This window comes from Tupaia chinensis, unplaced genomic scaffold (assembly GCF_000334495.1).
Source record: "Tupaia chinensis unplaced genomic scaffold, TupChi_1.0 Scaffold000182_1, whole genome shotgun sequence".
NCBI lineage: Eukaryota > Metazoa > Chordata > Mammalia > Scandentia > Tupaiidae > Tupaia > Tupaia belangeri.
Window position 1 is genome coordinate 1862062 of NW_006159657.1, and position 18716 is coordinate 1880777.

Below are 18716 nucleotides of genomic sequence, written 5' to 3' on the forward strand. Positions count from 1 at the left end.
AACCAAAGGAATGAGCCCAGGTGAAACCAGAAGAGTCACGAGAAACAATGAGTCACGTTGACTTAAGCCCCCGCACTGTGGGGTGGGATGCCATGCTGCACGGATGACTGATGCGGGAGGACAGAGAAAGAGGAAAGTCAAGGCTCGGTTTACCACTGGTTCTTAGCCCTGAGGCAGTGCCACCCCAGGGCCGAGACCCAGGAGCAGGAGCTGAGCAAAGGCTATGGACACGTTTGCTCTGCTTACAGGTCACCCATGCAAGAAACCCAACAGCCGGGAATTGGCACGCATAACTCGGAACTCTGGGAGAAACTGGGGACAGCAACTAGGTCTGGGGCGTCCCTCCCGTGGGGGATTGAGTGTGCCTTGGAGATGAAGCTGCTCCCCGAGGAAGGATGTGGAAGGGTGACCAGCAGTGGCCCAAGACAGTGTCTATTTTTTTTTTTAAAGATTTATTTTATTTACATTTGTTATTGTTAGTTTTTTATTTATTTATTTGATGGGAGAGAGAGAAAGTGAGAAAGCAAGCCACCAGGTTCGGGACTTGAACCATGGTTGGCCATGTGGGAATCCAGAGCCCTTATTCACCACACCACCTGCTGGCCCTATCAAGACAGTGTCTTGAGAAGCACTCACTATAAGAAGTGTCCCTCCTTTGGTTGGCGGGAGGCATGGTGATTAAGGTGCTAAACTCCCACATCTGACTGTGGTTCAAGTCCTGGACCTGGCAGCTAGCTAGCTCGCTCTATCTCTCTCTTGTCAAATTAAAATAATAAATAAATAAATAAATAATATTAATTCTTTTTTTAAAAAAGTGGCCCTCTTTGCTCTTGGGGGAAAAAAATCTAAGGGGGCTGTAAAATGTGACATTTTATGAGGCAGCCCACATGGGGGAGGTTCCAGTTTGTACCTGAGACCTCCAAGTATACCAAGCAAGGGCGTGCCTATGATCTGGGGCTGGCTGGGGCTGGGCTAGGTCATGATGCCAAGGTTCTCTTAGAAGTGCAGCCTCTGTCTCTCCCTCTTTGCTTATGGAAGAGATAACTTAAAAAACTAAAGAGCAGCCTTGACATTTTGGTGGATATAATTACTCCCAGCGAGAGTGTGACAATGCAGATTGGCTGGCCCAGCCCTGGAGTTTCTGACTCAAGTCAGAGGTGGGCCCAAAGTTGCTCTGCAGCCCGGTTTCTGCCCTCAGCTTAGCTCTCACTACGAGGGATGGGAAATCCTGGCTCAGTTGAGACAGAGGCTTGGCTGGGAGATAGGGGAGAGACCTGCAGAGACGCTGAGAGACATCCTAACTCCTTTCCTTTTACTTTTTCATTGGAACACTTGATCCCTCTTACAGCCATGTAGGGAAGAGTAGCCACGGAAAGGATGAGTCCTGCCACAGTGCAAGGACTCAATCCGAGGGCGAGCCCCTGGATAATTAGGGGGAAAGAGGTCTAAAGAGGTGTCTGCTGAAAGCAGCTGGGAGGAGCCTGCCAGGAAGCGTCTTGGGGGACATCAGCTAGGAAGAACCTATGTGGTCCCGTCTCATGTCTCTGCAGTTTGAGAGGAAAACGAGCCTGTGATCAGAAGAGCTCCAGTGAAGCCTATTGGCTGTGAGTCTCTGGGCAATCCCCTTAACCTTTCTGAGCCTCGCTTTCCTTAGTAAAAGAACAAGCTGCCTCCCACTGGCCAGTGTGGTAGTTGCGAGCCCAGCCATGTCTGTCGCTTTGTGGAAATCCCAGCTCTGCCTGGCTGTGACCACAGGCAAGCAGCTCTCTGCAACCTTGCCTTCTCACCTGCAACCGGAGCTAACAGCAGTCCCTACCCGGCAGGATTCCTCTCTGCCCTCCAGGTGTTCACCAATCCTGTTATTCAGCTTGAAACTTCCCAACCCAGGGCCTGTCTGGGCATCTCCTACTCAGCCTCAGGCTCCTGGACTTTGTTTCCTCCAGGAATGGTTTCCTGCCCCATCACCTGGGTCGTCTTGTCAGCATTTACCACCCTGTCATTACATGTGCAATTATCTGTTGTCCCAACCAGCCTAGGCCCCAGAATGGCAGGGCTAGTCAGGAATCACTGACTCTCAAGCCCTGAAGCCAGACAGCCTGGGTTCATCCCCCTCGCTCCCCTGCACTCGGTCAGGTGACCTTGACAAAGTGTTTAACGATTTTTTTTTTTTTTCTGGAGAGGTTTTTGCTATAGGGCGCATGCCCTCTCCAGAAAGACAGAGAGAGAGACAGAGAGGCAGAAAGCGAGAAATCACCCCCCAGGGGAGATGGCCACACCACAATCCCTTCTCCTCTGTTCTCCTCTCGGGATCTTGGGCACGCACGCACACGCGCCCGGTGTGAGTCAACTGCTGGTCCCAAGTGTTTAACTATTTTAAATCTGTTTCTTCATCCAAAAATTGAGACAGTAGAACCTAGAAGGTAAGACTGCTGAAGGGCATAAAATAGATGACTCACATAAGAGCACATGGACAGTATCTGGTAAACAGTAAGGATGGGTGAGGGCGGCTGCGTGGGTGGCACCACAGGCCGCTGGCTGGGAACTATTCAGTGAGTGGGTTCCTACTCCTTAATGTCTGAGGCCTGGTAACATTTATTCACTCATTAAAATGTGTGCCAGAGGGGGCCAGCAGATGGTGTAATGGTTATGTCGCTGGACTCCCACGTAGTTGACCATGGTTGGAGTCCCGAACCCGGCAGCTTAAACTCTCTCACTGGGCATGTGTGCCCAAGATCCCAAGAGGAGAATGGAGGAAAAGGGATTCTGGCATGGTCATACCCCCTGGGGGGTGATTTCTCACTTTCTGTCTGTCTCTCCAGCAAGCTTATGCCCTATAGCAAAAATCTCTCAAAAAAAAAAAATAATAATAATTAAAAAGTGCCAGAATTTGGCCAGCCCTGCAGTGTAGCAGTTAAATACTGTACAGAGGAAGCCAGATCCCACATGGCCAACCAGGGTTCAAGCTCCAACCTAGATTGCTTGAAAAACAAGCCAGGCATGTACACAGGCGCCCAGAATCCGAAAGGGATGAAGGAAAAGAGGAAAAAGGATTGTGGTAGAAGCAGGCGCTTTTGGGGGTTTCTCTCTCTCTCTCATGTGTATGCACACATCCTCTTCCATAAAAAAATTAAAATTATGCCAAAGTTATAAGTACTGGTACGCCAACAGCAATGAGCATTTAGCACCGAGATGTTGGTTCTGAAACACTTGTCTCCACTCAGCGCAGGGCTGGTGGAAAAATGGCTGCAGCTGGGTGAGCAAAGGGGCTGTCTAGAGACACTGCTGTGTCAGCAAACAAGAAACCCATCAGAGAACTTGGACACCGAAACTGGCTTTGAAGAGGCTTCATTGGCCCAATTTTGGGGGAAACTGACCAGAAAGAAATCTATTATAAAACACAGAATTAAATATATATATGTATATGTGTGTGTGTATATATATATATATATATATATATATGCATATGTGTGTGGTGTGTGTATACACACACACACAGAGGAGTCTATAGTGAGTTTCACAAAAATAAAAACAAAACGGAAGGAAAAGAAAGTTTGTCTTTAAGGGGAATGCCAGTTAACAGATGTGGAGGTCACAAATAGGGTTAGGGGAAATCACCACTTTGCAATACCAATATAACTGACTCAGGCAATGATGCTAAAACCACTAAGTGAAAGGCTGAGAGAGGTCAGTCACATGGTCTCAGCAATCACCCCAGCGAATCCTTGTTAATTACAAGGGTAATTGATACAATCCCATTCACTGGAGAAACAGGGCCGTGATCACAGTTACCAGGACGCACTGGCATCACGCGCCTCCTGATGTGATGTAACGGCAAGTACACATCAGTCAACTGTGTCCTGCCAAAAATTGTTTTTCCTGAATCTGATCGGGGACAGGAAGATCAGACAAATCGAATATGGAATATTCTGGAAGACTGGCCTGGACGCTTCAGTTATCAGTACGATTAAAGAAAAAAGGGGCGGGGGAGGACTGTTGAGGATTAAAGGGCAATGGAGACCATAACCAGAGAGTGAGTCTTGCCTGGATGCAGAAAGGAGGGGTGTCTTAATTTGGGACAATGGAGGAAACTTGAGCTAACTGTACTGCGGTGTGAAAACAGAGCCCTGCGGTGTGAAAACAGTCCTAAGGTCATGAACAGTAACGCCTTTGTTCCCAAAAGATAGGAGCTGAAGAGCTTCTGACGGATACGCCTACCTGGAGCCCCATTTTAAAGGGAACAGAAATAACAGACCGCCCACCCAGTATGAGGCTCGCGCGTGCGCACACTCCGTCATTCCCGAGATTTCTTTCGCGCGGCCGAAGAGTAAGATTGGGCTTGCAAGCGGAAACGCGCCACAGCCGGTTCCGGTGGCCGCATCGGCGGCAAAAGCGGCGGGATGGAGGAGGCGCCTCACGGTGAGCTCGCAGAGCGGGCGTGGGTGGCGAGGCTGACGGTACGTGAGCTGCTCTAACTGTGATCTTGTCCCCGCGCAGACTGTCCGGGGGCCGACAGCGCCCAGGCGGGCCGAGGGACCTCATGTCAGGGATGCCCCAACCAGCGGCTGTGCGCCTCTGGAGCCGGCGCTGCTCCGGACCCGGGTGAGGAAAGGTCGAGGCCTGAACGGGAAGTGAAAGACGCAGGCCCGGAAGAGGCGGGGCGCCGGAGATAATTGGGCGGTGATGTGGTGGGGAGGCGGTACATGGAGGATGAGTGACGGGTGCGGGCTGGAGATACGTATCTATAATGTAAAAAGACGGGCTGGTCCTCAAGAGGCGGGGCGTGAAGGGTTGGCGGTGAGGGGCGGGGCGCGGGTAATGAGTGACAGGGGCGGAATCTTACGGCGCGGAGGCGGGGGCGGGGCCGGAAGACCTCGAGGTGTGAAAAGTCGGCGACTTCGAGAGGCGGCGCCCGAGGTTTGAGCGACAGGAATCGGCCGAGTCCAAGGAGGTCCGCCAAAAGGGACTTTAGAGTTAAGGCGCCACCACGCTTAGGTCCTGGCTCTGCCTGATACTGTCTTAGGACAAAATTTTCTTCCCTTTGAGAAACCTGTTCGTTCTATAGCGAAGTGTGTTCATCACCTCTTGGGCACAGTGCTCTGCGCACAGGCGGGGTCACTGCTCTGGTGCAGCTTGGTTGAGCTGGGAGAAAAACGAGCTGACAACCAACTATGTCCTACAGTATATTGGCCAAACTCTGGGGCGAAGAGGACTCTGGCAGTTCACTTAGTGGGATCTTACAAAGTGGGAGGCTGGGACAGGAGGAATCTTCAGAGGCTTGGATTTGATTCTTAGGTTCACGGCAAATAGTGGGACCTTGAGCAAAGGAGGAAAATAGTTACAATGTTATTTTAAGGATTAGAAAAAGATGAAATGATGGTCACACAATATACAAAGTTACCAGTGACATACTTATTATGTGTCTGCTGTTTTTCAGGGTTTTTCAACTCAGCACTATTTTTTTTTTTTTTTTTGGAGAGGTTTTCGCTATAGGGCGCGTTTACTCGCCAGACAGAGAGAGACATAGAGACAGAAAGCGAGAAATCACCCCCCAGGGGGGATGGCCACGCCGCAATCCCTTCTCCTCCATTCTCCTCTCGGGATCTGGGGCACGCATGAACACGCGCCCGGCGTGAGTTTTAAGCCACCGGGTCCGGGACTCGAACCGTGGTCGACTACGTGGGAGTCCAGCGACATAGCCATTACGCTAACTGCTGGGGCATGGTCATGCTGCAAGCCTTTCTCCTTTCTTTCTCCATCCTGCTGGAATTTGCAGCATTCACACATACATGTCTGGCATATTTTTCAAGGCTCCAGGACCAGGATTTGAACCACATTGTCAACCATGTGAGATCCAGCCTTCTTAACCCTTAGGCCGTGGGGCTAGTCCCAGCCGTGATACTACTAACATTTCAGATCATTTGTTGATCTGGCCTCTATTCACAAGATGCCAGTAACACCCCCTCTTCGTAGCAACAAAATGTCTCTAGACCTTGCCAGATGCCCTCCAGGTGGATTGTGCCCCAGGCTGGGAACCATCACACTATGTGAGGTTCTATACGGAAGCTGGGAATACAACAGTGCATGCTTCAAATCCTCACCACCTCTCCCTACCCTCGTGGAGCTTGTGTTCTTGTGGAGGGAGACAAACACATAAGCCAGTAAATAAAGCAATCATGTGTGGTCTCAGCCTTCTTTTCTTTTCTTTTTTTTTTTTTTCCTTTTTTCAGTATATTTCTCGCTTCCATGAGTGAGAAAGTGAGAGACCGAAAGAGACAGGCACCCCACAGAGTCCCCATGCCACCATCCACCCCCTGCTTCAGCCAGCCCCAGATCGTGGACATGCACGTACCCCGTGTACTCGGGTCCCTGGATGAGACTTGAACCGTCCCACGTGGTCAGCCTTGCCGAGTGTGGCATTCTGGCTGCACCACCCCACCCAGTAGCCTTATTGTCTTTATAGCGCTTCGTATTGACTAGGCAGCATTTCACACAGGGTCCTTTGGAACAGCCCCGAGGACTTAGCTCCTTCTAGCCCATTGGAAGGGTGACATTCAAGATATAGTCAGGGACATCTCACCCGAACTGATTTCTTTGCAGCCATCGAGGAAATCAAAGAGAAAATGAAGACCGTGAAGCACAAGATCTTGGTGCTGTCCGGGAAAGGCGGCGTTGGGAAGAGCACATTCAGTGCCCACCTTGCCCATGGCCTGGCAGAGGATGAAAACACACAGGTGGGACCCTGGGAATCGCTGAACGGTACTCCTCCTGTCTGAGGCTTCAACGGTGGCTGTTAGAGAACTGACCCCTTTGACTAAGTTGAATTGGCCTCTTTGGACTCCTGATCCTACAGAGAGGACGTGAAACAGCCATGCAGTCAGGTGAAAGGTCCCACTGGGTTCTCTGGCCACGAGAATGGCCAGCAGGGGGACATCTCTCTCTACATGCTGATGATGTAGGTGAAGCCCAGACTTTGTTTTCCTCTTTATTGACTTCTTTCTGCTGTCCCCGAGCCAAGAACCACAAACAATAGCTGGTAGGCCATTTCCAGCTGTCCCTATCTTCCTGTGGCCTCTGGGCTAAGAGTATATTTACATTTTTAAATAGCTACTTCAGTTTTTTGTTTTTTAAGAGATTTTTGCTATAGGACATGTGCATTTGCCACACAGAAACAGAAAGTGAGAAATCACCCCCCGGGGGGGGGGGGGGGACGACACCCCCGTCTTGGGATTTAGACCACGCACATGCCCAGTGTGAGTTTTAAGCTGCCGGGTCCAGGACTCAAATCTTGGTCGACTACATGGGAGGTCAGAGACGTAACCATTACACCGTCTGCTGGTCCCCATGCTACTTCAAATTTTCTACATTAGTTCCTACATCTTATCCTTGATTTTGTCCACAAAGCCTAAAATAGTTTCTCTTTGGTCCTTGCAGAAATTGTTTGCTGACCCTCGCACTAGGCCAGTCAGTTCCAGCAAAGTATACAGATAGCATGAAAACTCAGGTTGCCTGATCCCACCCACTCTGGGTCTCAGCTTAAAGAAAGGTGTGGTGGGTAGCTAAGAACATAGGCTCTGGAGTCAGACAGCTCGGGGTCATACTCCAGCTCTGGCTAAACCGCTGTGACCTTGGGTGGGCCGCCAGGCGCCCACTGCCTCGGTTTTCTCACCTCCTCAATGGGTCTCAGGACTGAGATGCTTCAACCGAAGCACGTAGCACAGTGCCTAAGCATGTAGTTCTCTAATAGCAGTCATTATTATTACTTTGTTCCACTGACTGGGCCATGAAGATGATTATTTCTGCTTTAGAGATAAGCGTGTAGCCTACCCAAAGTACAGCAACCGAGCAGGTTCAAAACGGACTTTCCATTCGTTGTCCTGTGAGCCAACGGTCTCTTGCCAGTTGAGGGTCAGATTTGTAGTGGCTTGTGAAAAACCTCTCAGATTGCCCATACTACCCAGAAAACCTTAGCTGTTAGAAGCTGTTCAGAATATTCTTGCACAGCTCTCCAGAGACTGGCTTGAGCCCAGTCAGCTGCACGTAACCACTTGTGAGTAGATCCTGTTTACATCGCTCACTTTCATATAACGATGTTCGGAAGCCCTCGCTGCACACCTGCCTGGGCTTCCCTGTGTACTGAAGGAAGAGCACGGTCAGTGTCGATGTTCAGCCGTGTAAGCCGTATTCCTCTCTGCAGTGCTGGTTTAAAAAGGAAAGTCGGCACGTAAGAGAGCGTGCTGCCCTGTGCAGGCCTTCTCCAGATGATGAAAACATCACCGTCTGTGAAGCACGCAGTGTCGGCACGTGGTAAACACTGACTGCATCTTGTTGACTGAAGTGGAGGAGCATGGGTATCTTCCTGCCCTAAATCCAGCAGGGTGGTGGAGACCCTTTCCGGCCCTTTCCTGCCTGCCGTCGAAGCTCAGTGCTGACTGCAGGACCATCCTGTGTTTGCTCTTAAGGCAGGTGGGAGGTCTGCTGACTTGTTTGGAAAGGGCCTTGGATCAAGAGAGCAGAATTGGAAAACATCCCTGACTAATTCCAGGCAGGTGAAGGAATGTGTAAATTGAGTCTTTACGGTGTACGGTGTAAGCCTCAGCCTCGAACATCAAAGAGTCACACGCCATCTTGCCACACCACAGACGCTACTGACTCCCATAAACTACAAATACGTGGTCCTCCTTTTGTGATCCGATGGGTGAGCTATGTCATTAAAAGGTCAGCACTGGGGCCAGCAGCTGGCATGGTGGTTAAGGCACTGGACTACTACACGGCTGACCACGGTTTGAGTCCTGGACCTGTTGGCTTGAAAATCATTCCGGCGCATGTGTGTGTACCCAGAATCCCAGGAGGAGAAGAGATTGCGGCATGCCATCCCCCCCGAGGGGTGATTTCCCACTTTCCTGCCCACTGTCTTTCTGTCTTTGGTGAACACAGGTGCCATATGGCAAAAACCTTAAAAAACAAACAAACAAAAACACTAGGTGTTCTGCTGGGACAGACAAACTCCAGGACTGGAAGGGGCCTTAGTGACCTCCCCATCACGGCCTGGAAAGGTGAGGCTTGGAGCAGAAGCAGTTCGTGTGAGGTGATGTCGCTGCAGGGACCAGGAAGTGGGACTGGAATGCTCTGCCCCAGCTTTTTAAGGGAAGTTTGGGGTGCTGGTGGAGGAACACTTGGTTCCAGCAGCCCTCAGCATCTGCACGCCCCACTCCCCGTAGCAGGTGCTGCTCTTCACTGAGGGTTCTCAGGGCTTCACTGAGGGTTCTCCCAGGTGCCTCTGTCAGCCCTGGTCCTCTGGCCTGACCTAAGCAGAAAGGAAATGACTTGGACAGATGGGGAAGGGATCGAATCTTGGGCTACCCCGAGATCTGGGGGTAGGAACTGTCACAGGTCTCTAGGGTGCCGCCATGGGAGCAAGCCGTCTGTTCCTGTGTCCGCATCGTTCCAGTCCAGATTCACTCCCTCGCTTGTGGAGGGGTGTAATTCTTCACATGGAAGGATTCACTTACTCCCGGGAAGAAGGGCGTGGAGACTGGGTACTGAGGAAGGTCTCTGTCGGGGTCGCAGTGTGGTGCCATCTCCCAGATCATCAGACCCTGCTGTGAAATGACTGCGTCATTGACACACCTCAAGTCCATTTGCTGCATCTGTCACACAAGGCAGAGGCCATCCCGTGAGTCACTCTGTTGTGCTCTGGGCAGTCCAGCAGAGGGCGCCTGAAGAGAGCGCGGACCTAGAGGAAAAGTTCCAGGCCACCAGGGGGGCGACTGTGCTGAGGAAGTGGGAGGTTGGGTCTGTGAGAGAATGGAATGGGAAACAAGAAGCGAATTTGGGCAAGTTAAAAAGTTACCCAGAGGTGCTGCACTTTAGATCCGAGACTGTACAGCTTTCAAGATGAATCCGAGCCCTGCTCTTCAGCCCGAAGGCTGTCCTAGAAGTTCCCATTTACGGGACTGGGAAAGCAGGGAGTTCAGGGTAAAGAAGTTATTGGGGGCTGTGCTCTGTTGCTAGAAAAGAGATGTGCCCTTGTTTTAAGTGTCTTTTTGTAAAGTGGGGCTCGTCAGAGCTCAGTCCTGCCCCAGCCATCCTCGTGGGGCCCCACAGGGGCGTAGAGGAGCCCTGGCCTTAGAGTTGGAGGACCCCGGTGTGTGTCCAGGCCCTGTCCCTGCTCATTGGACAAGTCAGTTCAATGAGGGCCTCTCTGAACTTCACTTTCCTTTTCTTTGTTTTCATTGCCCGAGGATGTGTGTGCTCATCAGAGAGGAGGAGAAAGCACCCCCAAGTGGGCAGATCCTTTTCCTTCATTTCTCCTGCCCGGCAGGGTCTTGGATGCACACACACGTGTGCCCAGCATGTTTTTCAAGCCACCAGGTCCAAAACTCAAACCATGTTGGCCACGTGGGCTCCGGAATCTTACCGTACCCTGGGGTACAGGGCTGGCCTGCCTCAGCTGCCTTTTCTGTAACGCAAATGCAGTATCCTCGCCTCCTAACCACGCAGTCAGGGCTTAGGAGTAAGTGGCTGAACCTGAGTCCCCGTGTTACCTGACACTCGGGTTTGTAAGGTCATTCCAGAGCAGCAGTCCCCAGCTCTTTTGGTACTAGGGGCTGGTTTCGTGGAAGACAGTTCTTCCACGGACGGGAGGTGGAGGTGGTTTGGGGGTGATTCAAGCACATGACCTTTATCGTACATCTTCTATTGTTACGTCATGACACGTAATGAAATACACAGCTGACCATAACGCAGTATTTGCAGCTGCTCACCTCTGCTAGCATCACCGCCTCAGCTCCACCTCACATCATTGGCATGAGATTCTCACAAGGAGCGCATAACCCGGACCCCTGTGTGCACAGTTGGCAGCGGGGCCGCACTCCTACGAGAATCATTGCCAATGCTGACCTGACAGGAGGCGCTCGGGGGCGGTAATGTGAGCCAGGGGGAGTGGCTGGAAATACAGATGGAGATTCACTTCCCTTGTGGCCCCGGGGGTTGGGGACCCCTGCCCTGGAGGACTTCAGCCAATGGGCGTCAGTGTGATGACCTTGCCAGGGGCTCTTCAGGAGTTCGAGACCGTGCATTCCTGTGGGTTGGGCCATCGGTGCTGCTGCTGTCCCTCTTCAGAATCAGGCTGCTCCCAGGCTGACCAGGTCTCCTGTCTCCTCCCCATCTTGTTCCCCTGCCCAACCCCCCGCAGTGGTGCAGATGTGGAGTAACGTGCACGTTCAGTTAGGCCTGCTCTGTCTCTTGCCATTCCAGATTGCTCTTCTAGACATCGACATATGTGGGCCGTCTATTCCCAAGATAATGGGACTGGAAGGGGAACAGGTAAGAGCAGTGGTCCTGGACGCAAGAAGTCATTCTCTTAAGGCAGCGTGCGTAGCACTGAACTTGAAGCCCACAGCGGTAAGCAAGCCCATCCGCTTACACACAGACTTGCTGGACCAACGCCATTGTAAGTTTCTCTGTCTCCTTTAACAGTAGCTATGGATCTGGGGGGACAGTACGATATGTAAAGTCCATCTACACCATTTGAGAACCATTGGTTTCGATGCCTTTTAGAAGGGAAGAGAAACAGCAAGCGAAATGCAGAAGCAAGACACGGAAATTTAGCTGTCTGGGAACGCGTGGCCAGGACTCACGAGGGGCTGTACCTTGGATGCAAGGGAATGTTTCTGCCCTGTGGTCTCCCCTGGGGAACTGAGACTGCGAGGCTGGCGGGTGACGTGGCTGGGGGCAGGGTCGCGGCAGTCTGTGCAGAAGCCAGTCCCTCCCTCTGGTTAGCTAAAAGCCAACCAAGAAAGGATTCCCCCCAGGATAGTACACGGAAGCCGGGACAGGGATGCCCGGAGGTCCTGGGGTTCAAGATGTGCTGATCGTTTTACTAGTGTCAGGTACTGTTCTGGGGTGAACAGGGCAGAGAAAGACCCCTCCCTCGGGGGAGAGGGCAGGTGGTAGATGACACCAAACTAGAGTAGGGTAAGCGGCCAGGCAGGGCTATTGGGAGGTCAGAGGCACCCTCCCTGAGACTGGCATGTGAGCAGATGGTGAAGGGAGGCAGTCAGTCACGTGGGCAGTTAGGAGCATTTTGGGCCACAGGGGCAAGTGCAGGGACCCTAAAGCCAGGACGTCCCCAGCAGAGTGGCCAATGGGCCTGAAGACAGCCCAAGGCAGGTGAGGCCAGCTCTTGCGGGCTCTGCTGAGGTCTTGGGGGTTGCTTCTGAGGATGCAGAAGCAGGCCAGCGGCAGGGCAGGTTCTGAATCAACCACTGGCACCTTCCCCCACAGCTGAGGCAGAGCAGGGGATCCCTGCGATCACTCCGATCAGTACCACGTGGTAGCATGGGTGCACGGGACTCACTGTAGCCGCCCAGATGCAGCCATTTTTAAATGATGAGATGAAAGTAAAGCCATAGTCCCCAGTTCTTTTCTACACTGTCGGATAGTCGTGGTCACCCTTCTCTGACACTGGTGACTTAGTGCACGAGTGTAAATATGAATGAGTAGGTTGTTTTGTTTTGTTTTGTTTTGTTTTTAAAGTAGAACTTTAGGTCCTGCCATAGTGGCACACACTGGTAGATGTTGCTGCTTGAAAACTGAGGCTGCATGGGAGGCCCGGGTTCGATTCCTGGCCCACCTAGAAAGCCTGCTGATGGGGATGCATGCCTGTGGTCCCAGCTACTTAGGAGGCCGAGGCAGGAGGACGGTCTCTTGTGTTACATGGCTCCATCTTACGAAATGTACATTGCAGGCAAGGTCGTCGTGACAGAAAGTAGGTGAGGGGCTGTCTCAGCCTGTGGCTTGGGGGACGACATCTGAGGGGCACAGGGATTCTTCTCTGAGTGACAAAGATATTCTGTGATTGGCTGTGGTGACGGCCCACCCCTCAATACCCAAAAGGCTACTCCGATGCCCAGTTTGAACGAGTGAACTCTGTGGCGTGTGCATCGTGCTCAGTAAAGCTGTTGGAGAGAGTGAGATTTCATCAAGAGAAACAGACCTGTGATTGGGCTCCATGGGTTGCCCTAGAGAGGAGAGTTTCCACATCTGATGCATAACTGGGAGTTGCTGAAGTTCTCGTTTCATGGTAAAGAGGCAGTGCAGAGCTGATACTTGGACCCCAATGGAACCTGCCGCTGGGGGCATCTGAGGCTTGGAGGAGCCCCAAGAGGCTTCTCCCTTAGCCTGGCTCCTGCTCTTCAGGGCAGCAGCAGAGCCGAAGCTCAGGCCAGCGGCAGGGCAGGTTCTGAATCAACCACTTCACTAAAGGCGCTTTCTGCCCTTGACTCCTGGATGCTCGCAAAAGCAACCTTGTTGCTCAGCGGTTACCTGTGTTTTTCCAATAACCCACAACTGATTTCTTTTTAAAGAATATGTCAGACCCAGATTTGGATTTGAATGCCCTGACTAGATGCCCAGGTAGCGTTTCAAAATGACCTGACTAGAAGAGCAAAGGGTATTGGCCAGTCAAGATTCAGTGGTACACAGAGCCAGGCAGTGGTGCCGAGAATGCAACAGGGCCCCGTGGAGAGGTCCTGCTTCACGTCCCAGGACCACCCCGTGCATGTGGGTGTGCGCACTGTGGGCCCATGACCTGGGCTGGCCAAGACTGGGGGTGGATTGTAGAGTCAGGGCCCTGTGCTGAGGGGCCTGCCTTGCTCTCTGTTCCTCTCATGGAAGAAATACATAAATACTTTCTGAAAAAGAACCTAGTGCTACCATGTGAGATGGCGAGTTTTATGAAACCGTCCGCTTTATACAGTTTGTGCGTGAGTGTGAGCAGGGGCACGGTTTCTCGGGCTGAAATGGATGCTTGTGTCCCCGCAGGTTCACCAGAGCGGCTCAGGCTGGTCTCCAGTGGTGAGTGTTCTTCTTCCTTATTTTCAGGGCCTTCGTGCGGGCTGTGTGTGTGCAGTAGGTCGGTGGTGGGTTGGCGGCATTTTTCTCCATCCACCTGTTTGTCAATCCGCTGGTATTTATTGAGGCACTTTCCAAGGCACAGGGATTGGCCAACTTTCTGTAAAAGGGTCAGAGAGTAAATATTTTCACCTTGTAGGCCTTAAACTCTGCTGTTGTAGCTCAAGAGTACTAACGTGTAACTGAACAACTATGATGGTATTCTAACAAAGTTTAATTTATAAAACAAATGGTGGGTTGGGACCAGCCCATAGCATAGTGGATACGTTGCTGGATTCCCACATGGCCGACTGTGGTTCGAGTCCCAGACCCAATGGCTTTAAAATCACCCTGGGCGCATGTACATGTGTGCCCAAGATCCCGGGAGGAGAACGAAGGAGAAGGCAGTGTGGCGTGGCCATCCACCTTGTGAGGGTGATTTCTCGCTTTCTGTCTCTCCTATCTCTCTCTGTCTATCTAGTGAACATGCATGTCCTATAGCAAGAGTCTCTAATATTTAAAAAAAAAAAAAAAGGAAAGAAAAGGAAACAGTGGGCCAGGTTGGGCCCCAGGGGCCAGAGTTTGCAGTTCTCAGGTCGAGACAGTTGAGGTGACCTTTACTTATCCCACATGTTTACTGTCATGTCTCACATGGCCACACAGGGCCCCTTTCAGATCCTTCCAGTGTGGTAACCATTCTTTTTCAAAAACGATCTGAGGAGACAGGGAGTGAATATACTCATAGGTCACATGTCATTTGAGCTCCAGAATGGGTTTTTCAGCCAGAGGTGAGGCAAAAGCCACGGGGAAGTGCCTCTCTGTCTCTGAGTAACGCATGTCTCCCCTCACCCCTGTTCCCTCTCCAGTACGTGGACGACAACCTGGGGGTGATGTCAGTGGGTTTCTTGCTCAGCAGTCCCGACGACGCCGTGATCTGGAGGGGACCAAAGAAGAATGGTTTGCCTCTCCTCCTCCTTTCCTTGCGTCGTCCTTACCAAGTCCTGCCGGGATGGCGGGGCCTTCCCTGCTGGGTGTCGTAGCACCTTACTTTTAAGCCTCCAGTTGCCTCTTTCTTCACCGGTTGGTGAAATTCATAGACATGCTAGTTTCTGTTACGTCACCTTTAGTATCTGCTGTGACTTTTCTCTCCTTGAAAACCATAGGTCCCTGGAATTGTTTTGCTGTTGGCTTTATAGTGGGGTGTTTGTGTCAGAGACAAGTATGGGGCTGGGGTCTGTCCCAGGTGGATGTGGCACCCAGACTGAGGGCAGCAACAGAAAAGCATTACTAGGGCAAGCCCCTGCAGCCTAGCCACCACCACCACTGGAGTGGGAGAGGTGTGGCCTGCGCTCTGTGATCAGGTTTCACACTGTCCCTGGCCTCCACCCACGAGGTGCCAGTAGCACCCCTGCCCTGGTGGTAACAGCCAGAAATGCCCCCAGACAGCGCAGCGTCGCCCAGGGGAGAACACCCTGAAGTGGAGCTCGCGTGCACACAAGTGACCAGCTGTGCTCTGTGACGAGAGTCGTGAACACAGCGGGAAGAAAGGCCGGCCTCACCTGGGCTTCCTCATTCCAGGCATGATCAAGCAGTTCCTCCGTGACGTGGACTGGGGCGAAGTTGACTTCCTCATCGTGGACACCCCGCCCGGGACGTCGGACGAGCACCTCTCGGTGGTCCAGTACCTGGCCGCAGCGCACATCGACGGTGCCGTGATCATCACCACGCCCCAGGTGAGCACGGCTGGCCCAGACCTGCCCCAGTGGAGAGGTTTCTCTCCTACACAGTGTGACCCTGGTCTCTGGCAGCTCCCGGCTGTGTTCTGCCACCACACCTGACCTGGAGCTGCAGAAACCTCCTGGAGAAAACTTTTATCTTTGTTCTAGGTACTTACCGTGATAAAAAACATTCCACAGTTTTTTCCCAGTCTCCAGAGGTTAAACACCAATGGTTCATTATTGCCAGAGACCACAGGTGCTGTTGCTTAGCCAGGCCCACGTGGCGTGTCATCCTGGGCCACGCTCCGTGTCAGGGTTCCCGTCTGCCGAGCTTCTTCCTTTCACATCTCGGACCAGGTCAGGAAATTTCCCCAGTTACCAACAGAACCAGGCTGGGGTGCTGGCAGGGATTTCTGGGTCAGTTCTGGCGTCCATGCCCTTTCTTTGGTGATACCAGTTTCCCTCTGCCCTGGTCATTTGGAAGCTCTGCCCAGGGAGTGAGAGTAAGGACCGCGTGAGGCAACCAGCGGGAGCAAACCCAGGCAGGACTGACTGGCATCGAGCATAAAGACCCACAGACCAACCGCTCTCTGCTCAGTGGGCCTCTCCTGTGAAGCCCTTTACCGCTAGAAGGCACAGCGAGGGTGACCCTGTGGTCCCTGTCCATCTAGGACTCACTGAGCACCTACTGTGTGCTGGGCTCCAGGGCAGCCAGACAGACTGCCACTCTAAAGACAGCGCGGAGTGACCAGCAGGGCAGACCACAGGAAGGGTTTCTTGGTCAGGCAGTGGTTTGGTGGGTTTAGGCCCCTCAGCTCCCTCTGGCACCCTGTAGAGACGAGTGGCCAGGGCACTCAGAGGAGCAGGGCATGAGTTAGGTAGCTAGACAGGAGTGAGGGTGGCCTGGCCCAGGCACTGCTGCTGCCCAGGGATGGATTTATCCTTAGGAACATTTTCTTCTGGAGTCGTACAAAGAGGTTGGGCCCCCCTCTTTAGGCCAGCGGTACTATCACAAGCAGGTCCCCAAAGAAATGTCCCCAAAGTTGGATGGGCCCAATGGTGTGTGTGTGGACAGTGGCAGAGGCTGTGCCGTGTGGGAGCCAGGGGCGTGGGAACTAGGCTTCGCACTCACTTTGCTGTGGACCTGAGACTGCTCTAAAAACCTGTTAGAACAGCATCAGCACCAGCGAACATCTAGTTGGCACAAAGGTGGCTCCTCCAGTGGCACCCTGAGAGGAAATGTGGAGTCCCCTGGGGTACAGGGAGAGGGGATGGAGTGGCAGGTGCTGGCCCTTCTCCAGGCTCTCCACTCTGCGTGCGCTTTGCAGACTTCTCCGCAAAATGTGGTTCCAGCCAGGACACCACTCCCCCAGAGCCCCTCACGCCCTGCACCGACTCAGGCTGGTGGGATTTTAGGGGCTATGTTGACAAAGCAGCAAAGCTTCTATTTACAGGAAGCTGAGCAGAGACACGTGGAGGTGTGAGGCGATGCAACACCAAGGGACAGCTGGTCTGCTTCCCATCGGCTGCCTTGTCCCTGTGCTCTGGCCTCGGGCCTCAGGCCTATCGTGTTTTCTCAGCTCCCTTAGAAAAACAGGCCCCTGTGAGCCACAAACCTTCTGGGAGCCCAGGAGGGTTGAGCCGCAGGTGCGCCATGCAGTCGCCGTACAGACTGTCAGAAGCAGGGCGAGTACTGGGACCCACATCTGCAGTGGCTTTGATGGGGAAACTAGTCGGGGTGCGAAGAGATGCTGTACCCCACGGCCGCCCTCTGAAAGAGACCTTCAGGGTTCAGAAGTGCATTCAACATGAGCCACGGTGGGGAGCAGTCCTTGTTCTCCTCTGTTCTACAAGGTGTGTTCTCCTCGGTTGTGTTCGTCATCACCTCACTAAGGGCTGACTAGTAAGCACCTGAGGCTTTGTGGGTTCAGGTCGCTGTCACAGCTACTCAGCCGTGCCCGTGCAGAGTGGCAGCAGCGACAGCATGTGAGGAACCAGCCGGAGTGCCCACAGACTCTAGGGGGCCGAGGTCCACCTGGACAGTCGCGTACTCCTCGACCTCGGCCCAGCGTGGTGTGTTACAAGAAGGCTGAGCATCGCGATGCACTCAGGGCTCTGGTATCCGTTCCTTGTTTGCCAGTTTGGGCTGTTCAAATGGATCCTTCCAGGGTTTTGTAGGAAATAAGTAGCACCTAGAGTAGGGCTTAGCGCCCAGAGGCATTGAGTAAACACTGACCGAAGAAGCCGCATGAATCCCAGGGCTTGGTGGTGGTGAATCCGCTGCCCAGCAGCCGTCCCCTCGAGCACGCGACATCCCCCTTCTCCCACGCTGACAGGAACAGCTGGTCTGGTTTAACCCTGACAGGAAGTGTCGCTCCAGGATGTCCGCAAGGAGATCAACTTCTGCCACAAGGTGAAGCTGCCCATCATCGGGGTGGTGGAGAACATGAGTGGCTTCATCTGCCCCAAGTGTAAGGTGAGCGGTGCTGGGAGAGCCCTTCCTGTTTGCCCCGCCATTGCAGGAAGTGGGATCAGCATTCAAACCCTCTCCTGCGGACGACAGGGAAACTCCCGGTGTTCAGTGGTTTGCATTCCTGATCAGCCATTTCTGTGTGTTTCTCGTACACGGCGTCCATCCCGAGAGCCTGAAACAGACCATGTTTCCTCCCCTCACAGAAGGAGTCTCAGATATTCCCCCCCACCACCGGCGGTGCGGCAGCCATGTGCCAGGACCTGAAGGTCCCGCTCCTCGGCAGAGTGCCTCTGGATCCGCACATAGGTGGGTGAGTCTGAGCACCCCTCCACCCCTCCCTGATTGGCCCCCATGGGCACCTAGGACGTAGGGCTGGGCACAAGGGCACGGCAGGGTGGTAGAGGCAGACCCGTCCCCAGGAGCTCGTGCTGTAGCTGGGGTCCTGAGAGGCCGTCTGTGCCCCCGGGATGTGGGGCCAGTCTGAAAGGAAGCCGGTCAGGAAGTTAGTGACAGGCACAGGAAGTGGATGCGGAGGGATGAGGGCCCGGGGTGAAGGTCCTGGCACAAATGTGGATGTGGATTTGGGAGCATAGCATCTGCCATTGGCGGTCCAGGAGGACTGTCCCACGGCC

General features: G+C 53.1%; 1 protein-coding gene across 4 annotated transcripts in view; it reads left to right on the forward strand.

Moving 5' to 3' along the window:
* The first annotated feature begins 4305 nt into the window (after positions 1-4305).
* The window catches only part of NUBP1 (NUBP iron-sulfur cluster assembly factor 1, cytosolic), an 18484-nt gene continuing 4073 nt past the window's right edge, over positions 4306-18716 (forward strand). Inside the window, exons 1-9 of one of the 4 annotated variants that reach the window (XR_001370222.2) lie at positions 4306-4416; positions 4495-4599; positions 6598-6731; positions 11257-11325; positions 13825-13857; positions 14760-14850; positions 15472-15626; positions 17977-18087; positions 18288-18394. Coding sequence is in view for 3 of the 4 variants with exons in the window: in XM_006146515.3 (XP_006146577.1) it covers positions 4398-4416; positions 4495-4599; positions 6598-6731; positions 11257-11325; positions 13825-13857; positions 14760-14850; positions 15472-15626; positions 17977-18087; positions 18288-18390 (820 nt within the window). In the remaining variant the exon portion in view is untranslated. Of the gene's footprint in view, positions 4455-4494; positions 4600-4866; positions 4949-6597; positions 6732-11256; positions 11326-13824; positions 13858-14759; positions 14851-15471; positions 15627-17976; positions 18088-18287; positions 18395-18716 lie in introns of those variants that run through there. The other 3 variants (XM_006146515.3, XM_027771060.1, XM_006146517.3) reach the window with 3 other exon arrangements.